The sequence below is a fragment of the Engraulis encrasicolus genome, chromosome 11 (assembly GCF_034702125.1).
Source record: "Engraulis encrasicolus isolate BLACKSEA-1 chromosome 11, IST_EnEncr_1.0, whole genome shotgun sequence".
NCBI classification, from domain to species: Eukaryota; Metazoa; Chordata; class Actinopteri; order Clupeiformes; family Engraulidae; genus Engraulis; species Engraulis encrasicolus.
This window is the reverse complement of record NC_085867.1, coordinates 31,613,085-31,624,719: the sequence shown is the minus strand read 5'-3', so window position 1 is coordinate 31,624,719 and position 11,635 is coordinate 31,613,085. Positions and strand designations below refer to the sequence as shown.

General features: G+C 41.6%; 1 protein-coding gene across 3 annotated transcripts in view; it reads left to right on the top strand.

The window, feature by feature from the left end:
- wrn (WRN RecQ like helicase) overlaps nucleotides 1-11,635 on the top strand; it is a 64,490-nt gene that overhangs the window by 8,983 nt on the left and 43,872 nt on the right. For all 3 annotated transcript variants that reach the window (XM_063210444.1, XM_063210445.1, XM_063210443.1), the window contains exons 10-18: nucleotides 2,230-2,418; nucleotides 2,675-2,752; nucleotides 5,460-5,610; nucleotides 6,955-7,030; nucleotides 7,255-7,322; nucleotides 8,599-8,707; nucleotides 9,768-9,836; nucleotides 10,205-10,287; nucleotides 10,811-10,917. In XM_063210444.1, coding sequence (XP_063066514.1) covers nucleotides 2,230-2,418; nucleotides 2,675-2,752; nucleotides 5,460-5,610; nucleotides 6,955-7,030; nucleotides 7,255-7,322; nucleotides 8,599-8,707; nucleotides 9,768-9,836; nucleotides 10,205-10,287; nucleotides 10,811-10,917 — 930 coding nt within the window. The remainder of the gene's footprint in view (nucleotides 1-2,229; nucleotides 2,419-2,674; nucleotides 2,753-5,459; nucleotides 5,611-6,954; nucleotides 7,031-7,254; nucleotides 7,323-8,598; nucleotides 8,708-9,767; nucleotides 9,837-10,204; nucleotides 10,288-10,810; nucleotides 10,918-11,635) is intronic.

Below are 11,635 nucleotides of genomic sequence, written 5' to 3'. Positions count from 1 at the left end.
GTGATTTCAATTTTGATCCAAATAACTGATCAGTGTTTCCCCCAGGAAATTGGTTAGTCAAGGTGGTGAGGCTTCGAGTCTGTCCCTGGGGGTCGGCGTGGGGGGGGGGGGGGGGGGGCTGGGGGGGCGGCGCGGCGCCACTCGCGATGTCACGCGGGGGAGGTGTTGGCGGGGGTTTGATGTCACGCACGGCACGAATACTGTTTCGGGGGTTTGGGGGGGGGGGGGTTTGAATAATAACAAAGCTGTGTAGAACTGGAAAATATGTATTTATTGACCTGCCATATCAAAACTATTTACAGAAGCTGAAAAGAAAAATGTAACAAAAAGTGCAGTGCAGGTTGTTTACATTAACGAAAAAGAGAAACCAAATGGAGTGCAAAATTGACTGGCTACCTATGACTACCTATGGCACATTTTGCAAGTCTTGATCCTTGCAGGCCATCCTTCTCGGTTTTTCAAAAAAGAGTTCCAGTGCCCTTTCAGACACTTTGTCGCCGACTTCTTCATAATCACAGCCTATAATGGCGACCAAATATTGACATGAAAATAACGAACTTCTTTGTAACCATAGAACGAATACTTTGTAACGACGTAGCTAGAATTCCACCGGAAGTTTGGGGAAGGCCGAGATGCTGAGATTTCGGCCAGTAAGTGCGTCATAATTACAGTGGCATATACCGAATTAAACTGCCCTACTGGTGGCCCATTTGGGTTGCTGCTGACGTCATAGTGCTGCCCCCTGGTGGTGATCTACCGCTGCTGGTGGACAACCTGGGCTTGGAGCCATTGAAACCCATTCAAAACTTCATTTTTTCGATCTGTCACAGAATATTTTTAATTATACCTAAAGACACACCATTTGACTTGTTTAAAAGCTGAGAACCTCAGCTTTCCATAACTGAAAGCGGTATTTTCCTAGCATCTACCAATCCGAAGGTAGCCCACTTTAAGTGCGGAATTACTTTTCTAAAGATAGCGTTTTGTTTCCTTGGAAACGGACGCGGTTTATGTGTTACGCATACGCTATTTGACTCGGTTTTGCACTATTATGGATGAATTTCTAATCTTGACATGTTAATGGACAATCTATGCGAATTTCATAATGTGTTTTTATGTGATATGGGAGTAAATGTGTTTACATCCCGTCTGGGATTTGTTAAACTAGCTGGCCCGCTAGTTAGCTAGCAAGTGCTAGGTCTCTACACTACATCATGTCAAAAGTGGAAAGATTTGCCGACACTCAAGGCTGTGGATATAATGACCTGGTTCTGTGAATGTTCTCAGAATGTTTTGCTTTGACAAATTGCTGATATTATAGCATTACATCCAAATCCTGGTGTTTCTTTGTTTATGCTTGGGCCATTGAGACAGATCGATTCTAATATCTATTACCAGAGAGAGTTTATTTCTGCTATTACTTACTTGCTAGCTAACTAGCTAACTAGCTAACAAATCCCAGACGGGCGTACTGTTAACACATTTTACTCCCATGTTACATAAAAACGCATTTTGAAACTCGCACAGATTGTCCATTAGAATGTCAAGATTAGAAATTCATCCATAATAATGCAAACCCGAGTCAAATAGCGTATGCGTAACACATAAACCGCGTCCGTTTCCAAGGAAACAAAACGCTATCTTAGAAAAGTAATTCTGCACTTAAAGTAGGCTACCTTCGGATTGGTAGATGCTAGGAAAATACCGTTTTCAGGTATGGAAAGCTGAGGTTCTCAGCTTTTAAACAAGACCCATGGTGTGTCTTAAGGTCTAATTAAAAATATTCTGTCGAACATCGAACAAATGTACTTTTGAATGGGTTTTCAATGGCTCCAAGCCAGGGTTGTCCACCATTTCAAATTCGCGCGCTCCAGTGAAGGGGCATTCTGACGTAACTGCAACCCAAGAATTGAAAATTAAAATTGTTTCAAAATATGGCCTCGAGGATGGACACACATGGCGTAGTAATAAATCCGACCACTAGGTGTCACAATTTAGTCCAACCGATGTTGTCCTAGTGCCTGCGCTTGAACATGCATTACAACTTTTTTTTTTTTTACAAGTTTTTTTTTTTTTTTTGCCCTCGGACGCATTTTTTTTTTTTTTTTTTTTTTTTTTTTTTAAGGGAACGTAGCCAAGGCGGGGGTGGGGTTTAGTCAAGGCGGCCGCCTTGATAAGAAAGCGCTGGGGGAAAGCCTGCTGATTTATAATTTTTCCATAATCATGCAGCCCTACTCTGAGGTGCCTTTTAAAGAGCCGAAGCCCCGGGGGGAGCAGAGGAAGATGGAGGACGGCAGGAGTGCAGACACTGCTAGACAGTGCATGATGTCCCTGGACATCTCCGAGTACGAGCTGCAGATGATTGAGATGCAGGCCAGGCAGGAGGAACTGGACGAGCAGTCACGTATGGATTTCAATGTAGGTGTTGGGTGATTGGTTGCTTGTCAACTTCAATTTTAAGTACTGTATAATGCAAAGTTGTTTGTAGGTTTTTTTTTTTCCAAGTTTAAAATTATATTTCCAAATTCCAAAATCATTTCAGTAGTTCTTGGTTTGACCCTGTTCATGACGCGCACACAGAGTACTTTTCTTGTCTCATTTTCTTACTGCTAACATACATATAATATGTCTCTTTGGGTGTTACCGTATGTCTCTGTACTGTGCCTCTCTGAAGAGTGCCGCTTTGTTGGATTCGTCTGACCTGTCGTGCGAGGTCCTGAGTGATGAGGAGCTGGAGAATGAGATGTTACAGGTGAATATTCCTCAGCTACTGTTAAGCTCCAGTACCTAGTATGGTAACACTAGTTGCCGCCGGCGTCATAAGCATGGCATGACAGTGTCGTAACAGTGTCATAACCAAAGGCACCAACTCAACATTGGGGGGTGGGGGGGGTGTCAAAATTGAAGTGTGTTTGTAATGACTGAAGTGAATGCACAGGCAGATTGAAGACAACAGTCAACATTTTCATTATTATTGGGGTGTTTTTGCCCCTCTACCTTCATCTTTGGGGGTCAAAAATTCGGTCCCAATGGTCATAATAACATTGTCATAACAGTCATGGGTGAGTCATAAACATTATGTTAATGTCAGACGTGTTATGGTCATGATAAGTTGACATTCTTTGGGATGCCTTTACCATAACCAAATGTCACTTGATAACAGTCATAAAATGTTTGACATTGATATAATGTTTATGTGTTACGACGCTGTTATGACACTGTTATGTCATACGTGTGACGCTGTTGTCAAGTAAAGGGTTAGCCCTAGTATTAAACTATCATAATACTGTCACAAATGTTTTTATTTCCCATGACCCAAGCAATGACCCTGTCTGTTTGTCTGCCTGTCTGTTTGAGTCTGTTTGTCTGACCGTAACACCTGCCGCTGGTGCTAAACACATTATCACATGCATCTATTATCACTGGGAGGTTGCCATCTCTTGAATTCTCTTGTTTCCCTTAACACATTGACTACCAAAGCATGGGAAAACCGTTTTTTACTTCCCATGCGTTGGCTCCCAAAACGGGAAAACCCGTTTTTGAGGCTTTTTAGTGGATTCTGAATCTACAAATTCTAATCAAGTCAAGTCAAGTCAAGTTTTATTGTCAATTTCTTTACATGCACTGGTCATACAAAGAATTTGAAATTGCGTTTCTTGCTCTCCCATGCAGACATAGACTAATCTAGGTAAGGACATAGACAGTATAGACATAGACAGTACTCATACATGGACATAAGACAGTATGGACATAGACCTTGCTCATACAGACATTTAAAGTGCAAGACTGGACAACAGAAGACTTGTAGAGAACATACATTAAGAGGAGGTATTTTGTTGTGCTTTTCCTAAAAAGTCCTTTATAGCTATCTTACATAGTAATAGTAGCATTTGAAGAAAATAAATAATTAAAATAGGTGTATTAAATACACCAGCAGCAGTATGTGTGTGTGTGTGTGTTTGTGTGTGTGTGTGTGTGTGTGTGTGTGTGTGTGTGTGTGTGTGTGTGTGTGTGTGTGTGTGTGTGTGTGTGTGTGTGTGTGTGTGTGTGTGTGTGTGTGTGAGTATGAGTTGTGTGTCAGTGTGTGTATGTTTGGGTTTAGTGCAGAAAGTGCGGTGTGCTTGTGTGTATGTGTGTGTGTGTGTGTGTGTGTGTGTATGTATGTGTGTGTGTGTGTGTGTGTGTGTGTGCATGTGTATGTTTTGAGTTAGTGCAGGTTGAAAGTTCAGTCACAGATGTAGTAGTGCAGGTGGAATGTTCAGTCACAGATATGGTGGTGGGGATGAGGGGGGGGAGGGTTGTCATTCTGCACATTCTGTGTGATTTTCGTAATTATGTGAACAGAACTCACATAGATCATGAAAACACCTACAGTCAAAACTCCTACAAAGTCATTATTTGGATATTTCATCTGTGCAACTTATCACAATGCAGTATTTTTGAGTGTTATTACAGCGAATGAAATCATGCACACTTCCTGTTCACGTCACATCAAGGCGCCTGGGTAATCAGAACATACCTAGCTTCCTGTCCATTGACAGTATATACTCTCAATGTTCCTGTCAGGGCTTTGCTAGCTTATCGTAAACGCAGGCCTACAGAAGGATAAGGAGGTTTGCTGTCATCAAATTAGGTATGGAAATTGAAGTTTGGAATGAAAAAACAGCACAACACGGCAGCAGAAAGTAACGTTGGTGAGTGTACATCGGCGCATCTACTTTTTGCTTTTTGAATGACTGACATGCCCATCAGGATACACTAGTAACTAGCTCTTCCAGTGATAATATTAGTTGTAAACAGAAGTGATCCAGGTGTTTTTTCATGAAAATAGTTAACTTGGAAGCGACTGGTCTTCTCTTTGGGGCATGAAAATATATTTAGATCCTCAAGTCAAAGAGTGCATCCGTGACAAAAAAGGCTTTTTCTCCGATCGAATGGGTTAAAGTGCCATTTTTCGCTGAAGTAGCTTCCGCTTAAAGTTGAATAACTTCGGAATGGAAGAAGATAAAAGTATACCGTGAAAACCTGTAGCAAACTGGGATTCTAAGCTTTCGACTAAGTGCTAACATGTGTCTGTAGGTCTAAGACAAAATATTTGGTGGCTGTTCGAAAATGACAAAAAATTATGAAACTGGCTGGGAGTCAAGAGCTAACATTTCAAAAAACGCCTGCTAGTCAATGTGTTAATATGTCTCATCCCATCTTGATGTCCATTACCTATTCCAGTGGTTCTCAAACTTTTTTCGACTGAGACCCCCTCTTTAGACCTGAGAATATGTTCACGACCCTCCTGCCCTGTCATAAATTTGCTACATTTTTCATTTCAAGTTCCCTACAGGAAAACTATAAATACACATATTTACCATACAAATCAGTATTGTCTGTGATTCCCCCCCCCGCAAGGGTCCCGACCACCAGTTTAGGAACCACTGACCTACTCTTATGTCTGCTTCCCACAGTGTGTAGAGGAGGTGGAGAAGCAAAGTGAGAGACCTAAAACGCCCCACAAGGCGTCCCACGACCAGAAGCCACCTCAGAAGTCTGAAGAAGATTTGGTCATAGAGGAGGACGATGACGATATTGAGGAGGAGGAAGAAGAGGAGGGCTTCGGTTGGTTTCTCTAACATTGTGTATATTTTCTTCTCATAGCTTCATAGTTTCACTTCATTATTCGTTTTCGGTCGCGTTGGTTTGTTTGTCTGTCTGTTTGTCTGTCTGTCTTTCTGTCTGTCAGCAGGATGACTCAAAAACTAATGAACAGATTTGAACTTTGTGGAATTGTTGGTAATGACCCACGGAACAAGTGATTAAATTCTGGTGGTGATCCGGATCACGAACCAGAACCAGGATCTTTTAAAAGATTCTTCACCATTGCTGGCCTATAAATCTAGACACAGCTAGTTACCGAAAATGTAATTGCGGGACAGGGCAAAACATTCCAGTTTCTAACTCCACAAAAGAAGACAGAAAAAGAGGGTGTAACATAGTCAAATGTTCTATCAAGCAGCTTCCTTGGCGGAGGTCTGCGCTCTCTGAGTGCTTCTAGTTGCGTATATTTTCTCATGGCTGGTGATGGGGCTTAAAATTAACACCTAATTTCTCTCATTGCGCAGGTGAAATTCAGTATGTGTTTGTGAATGAATTGTCCAGTACAATTAGGCTTACTTGGAATTGGCCAGTTGATAAAACATGACCTTATGCTTGCTTTGCTAATAAATTATTACGGTTGTACATATCATTTCACACCTGAGGTCATACACAGGCAAAACCTACTGTGTGTGCGTGTGTGCCCGTGTAGAGCATTTGAATAGTGTCATGTACCAGCATTGAAATGGAGAGTAAACAGTCGTAAAAGCCATTTGGTGAGCTTTGCAAAAGAGAAAAGATTGTTTACACAGTTTGTACTGTAAGGACGCCTAACTGAGAATTGAGGCATGGCCAAATGACTATACTGAAGAGATGAGATACTGATGACATACTACAGAAACTGCCTGTGTTCACTACGTTGAAGAAGCTCTGTACATGACTTCAGGTAGCTGTGCTTACAACATGATCATTATGTTGAATTTTGACTAATGCTAAGAAAAACAAACACTATGGAAATTATATTAATTTGCATACAACGTTTATGACCTGAGGGACAAAGGTTCAGGACAGGACTTTTGCGCCACGTGTACTGAGTCCTGATCTTGATCATGAGACTCATCAGAGGAGTGTGGTTTTGTAAGCTAACATTGCATCAGCATTGCATCAGCCATGCAAAAACTGAGGCATCGGAATGGCATGAACTATTGACCTATGTCACGCACAGGTGAGGTTCACCTCATGGTTTCTCTTTATCATGTTTTCGGAAGGTTCTTCAGCTGCGTGCAAAACTGTATATGTGTAGAAAAATACTTCTAACTAATGTGAACATTTGTATTTTCATGAATATTTTTGTCTTTTCATGTCTAGATCCATCTCTCCCGGAGCCCACCGCCGTACAAATTAAATGCCTGAAGACGTATTTTGGACACCACAGTTTCAAACCGTAAGCTTAGAGCTGTCCTGATGTACACAAAATAAATGAAACCTTTTTTTTGCTGAGTCATCACTAAGGTGCCGCTGTGCTGACAAAGACAAAATGTAGCTTTTTCCCTCTCTCGTAGAAATGTAATACATACAGTAACTACACAGTAACTGTATATTTAATTGCCGCTAGTGCCCATGGAGAAACTTTTTCTAGAAGTTTGACGGCAGTGTCTCTTTCCGCAGGGTACAGTGGAAAGTCATCCACTCTGTTTTGAGGGAGAGAAAAGATAATCTGGTTGTCATGGCAACTGGTGAGTTTTTTTTGTTTATTATTAAACCACTGAGCCTGTGATTATACAGTAGAGGGAACATGAGGACGCTGGATGAACTTGACTGTCTGAATGGAGAAGCTATTGCCTAGACCAGCGGTTCCCAACCTATGGGTCGGGACCCAATTTATGGGTCACAAAAGATCCACAGGGGGTCGCGGAGCCCTCTTGATATTAAGGGGTTTCATTTTAAATATATATAGCCCATGTTGAATAAAAGACAAAGCATTTAACTAATAAATGCATAGACGCAACAAATTTTAAGTGCTACATTAAACATTTATTCTATATTTGACCAAAGACGAATTGAGGAATAAAATAACTAAAATTAGTTTTCGCAGGAAACAGAGGGCATCTTGTGACTCCGTCTCGTGCGGGCGCTCGTGTGGTTGGGTCACCAAAGCTTACAATAGTAAAAACATGGGTCCCTGAAAAAAAAGGTTGGGAACCACTGACCTAGACCAGCGGTTCCCAAACTTTTTCCCCGCGCACCCCCTTTCACATTTCAATGTGGTTCGCGCACCCCCTAAGCGAATGTTGCACCACCGCACATTTTGGGTAATCCTGATTTCCAATCAGACGTTTTTTTTTCTGCCATCAGTACAATGGAACCTATTGCATGACAATTCTATGAGTTATAAATTACACTTTCAATTCAACAAACAATTAAAACTACCTGACGTTCATTAATGCTGGATAAAAAAACTCACAAATCCACCATTGCTCTATTCAGCTCGCGCACCCCCTGGTGACAGGCCGTGCACCCCCAGGGGTGCATGCACCACAGTTTGGGAAACCCTGGCCTAGACAATAGCAACGACTGATATTATTACTGCGCTTGATAGGAGGTTATTGATTGGTTGGTTGTTTCATCTGTTGGTGGATTGACTCAATCAATAAAGGGAAATATCCTGTGAGTTTTAGGTGTTCTTGGGGCATAGAACTCTTTAACCAGTCCAGTTCCTTACAGCTAAACTCTTTGGACAGCATGACCTGAGTTAAAATCGTCACAGACATAAAGTGATACATTTTTGAATGCCTATTTATTACAATACTACCCAGTTGGCTTGGCGCACAAATGCTGACTAAGGTGTCTCAACAGATCACCATGCAGAAAGTGCAACTATGATCCAGAATCCTGTGTCTTACCAAACTGTATGTTCACAATGCCTAAATCGCAGATTTTCCATTGACTATCCAGTTAGGGCAGGAAATGGTGACTAGGATTTCAAATGGCTTGACTGTTGTCTGTGTGTAGGCTATGGCAAGAGTCTGTGCTTCCAGTTCCCCCCAGTGCTGTGTGGCAACATCAGTGTGGTCATCTCCCCTCTCATCGCTCTCATGGAGGACCAGGTTCTGCACCTCAAGTGGGTGACATTTTCTCCTCTTTCTCTCTGAGTGTAAGTTAACTTTGTCCTCCCTTCCTCCCTTTTCCTGTGGCCTCCCGCCTCTTCAAGTGTCGTCCTGGAAACGATACAGCCTTCCAGATACAGACTACAATGATGCAGTCAGCCAATGTAGATCAACTTTTTGAGGGGCAATAATGGTTAGGGAGGGTTGCAGGTTCAAGTCCCACCCTTACCTCTTCCTACACCTCTACACATGTATGAAGTACCCTTGAGCACCTAATCCCACATTGCTCAAGGGACTGTAACCAATACCCTGTAAAATAACTGAGTCGCTTTTCATAAAAGCGTCTGTTAAGTGTAATAAGGGTTTTCTCCCATTCAACATCCCAATTGCAAATACGAGAATGACCTCGGAAATTGGTTTTTTTGCGAGATATTCGATGAGGTCAAGCCTCTCATTTTGAGGCCGGAGGAAAGGAAGGGAAGGACAAAGATTTGACTTGCACAATCTGTCACCATCTGCCTTTCTTCCTTTGTCTCTTTCTGTCTTCTTTTCTGTTCTGTCTCTTTCTCTCTCCTGGGGCTAGGGACATCCAGTTGGGCGTGCTACACTGTGCCATGGCTGCAATGCTGTTTGTTGCAAAAATAAGAGACTATTCCAACTCGTGTGATTTGTGTAAAATGCCCGAGACTGTCTTTCACAATGTACAAAACTGGCTCCCCTTTTTTCCTTTCTGGGTAAGTTGTGTAATTGTTTTGTTTTTTCCAAGTCTTTTACTTGTTTTGAGGACGTTAAGAAGAGAGCCCCTCCCTTCTGGTGTCGAGGGAGATGTTTTATTTGAAATATTGTCTGTTGTGAAATGCAATAAACGAGTACTAAATCTCTCTTTCTCTCTTCCCTCCCCATTTGGCTTCGTATCAATTTCTTCACAATCAAAACCTCATGTCTAAATCCGATCTCTTCCTGTATGCATGCACAGCCATGTTCCCCCTGCCGTTCTAGAACAGGAGATGTTTGTCATCCATGCTGATTAAATACCTCACACACAAAAAAGTGAAATGAATTTCTGTCTTCTAGAATGTCCAACATTCCAGCTTGTTTTCTTGGATCAGCTCAGACGAAAAATGTATCTGCTGAACTGAAAAAGTAAGTGAACCGTACGCGCCATATAGGTAGCTCTATTTCAGGGGTTATATTTTATTACACATTTTATGCTTACTTACCTTGGACAGCCATGTGTAGTGGGTAGGGAGTTGGTCTTTCAATCTGGGTGTTGTAGGTTCGAATGCCACCTGGCCTATCACCTAACACCTCCCTTCCTACACCTTCCTACACCATCCTTGACTGAAGTGCCCTTGAGCAAGGCACCTAACCCCACATTGCTCCAGGGACTGTAATCAATACCCTGATATAATAAGATATAATATATCTGAATATAATATGAAATAATAACTGTAAGTCACTTTGGATAAAAGCGTCAGGTAAGTGTAATGTAATGAATGCTCGATCCATAGGGGACTCTTCCGAGTGGTGTACATGACGCCGGAGTTCTGCTCATCAAACATGACACTCCTGGAGCACCTGAACAGCACTGTCGGCAAGTCGAGGTTTTTTTTTTTACAAAGTGTTTTCACTGGGCAGCCGTGGTGTAATGGTTAGGGAGTTGGACTGTAGATGACAGGGTTGCAGGTTCAATCCCCCACCTTTGCCAGTCCCATCCTCCCTCCATGGCTGAACTGCCCTTGAACAAGGCACCTAACATGGCATTGCAACAGGGACTGTAACCAATACCCTGTAATATCTGTAAATCACTTTTGATGAAAGTGTCACCGCAGTGTAATGTAATGTAAACGCCATCTCATGCCCAGTCGTTATATTCTGATGTATTATGAAGTTGAACCAACTAAAGTGGAACCAGTACTGTAAAACCAGTTTACATATTTTGCTATGACGTTAATTACCAGAAAAAACTATACATGTAAGAATCCATACAATTGTGGAAAAATTGAATGTTGTAAATACTAAATTAAGAAGGATGACAGTTGTAATGAAAACAGAAGGGAAACTTAAAAAAAAATATTGATCAGGGATTATTTTTCTTTGTGGTCTTTTCATTGTAGGCCTCTCACTGATCGCCATTGATGAAGCCCATTGTATATCCCAGTGGGGTCACGACTTCAGGAATGCCTACAGGGACCTGGGAAAGCTTAAAAGGTCTCTTCCAAAGGTATTTACTCAAATTAATAGAGTGGAGTAGAGTTGCTCAGTTGGTCCCAAGCGGAAATCAAGGTGTCAAGTAGCTTACACATAGCACTCATAATGCACACTGCAAGACTAGCAAATATCAAGTGCACATACATAGACATACAAACATTAAGACCGATCATAGGCAAACATGTTACATGCATACTACATGTAAACAGTCTTTAACTAACTAACCTAAACTAGAATAACCTCATCATTGACACAGATTCACTAAACCTTATTTGAAAGCCTGAAGAATATTCACAGAGTCAGACATTCTTGTTTCATCCCGAAACTGCACATGCATACATTTCTTAGCTGTTGAGGCATGACAAGGATGTTTCAATTTCCTATTTCACTTCTGCTCAGTTGTATTCATTTTCATACATCGTAGCATATAGAACCACATACTGTAGCTGAAGCCATAGTCATCACCTGACTGAAAACCAGCAATAGATAGACACATCAACGTGAAGGCGGCATTGTGTAATTGCTTGTTCATCCAACACTTTTGTCAATTTGTCATACTATCTACACTTGTATATAGTTTTAGGTGGTCTGTAATATGGGTCCGTGACGTTTCACAAGTAGCACATGTCAGGACGGCGCAACGGCAGCCAGTGCTACTATTGTATGGATTTTTTGTTTGTTTGTTTTTAGTTAACTATCTAAGAAGCATATTCATTGCAGCATATCAACCA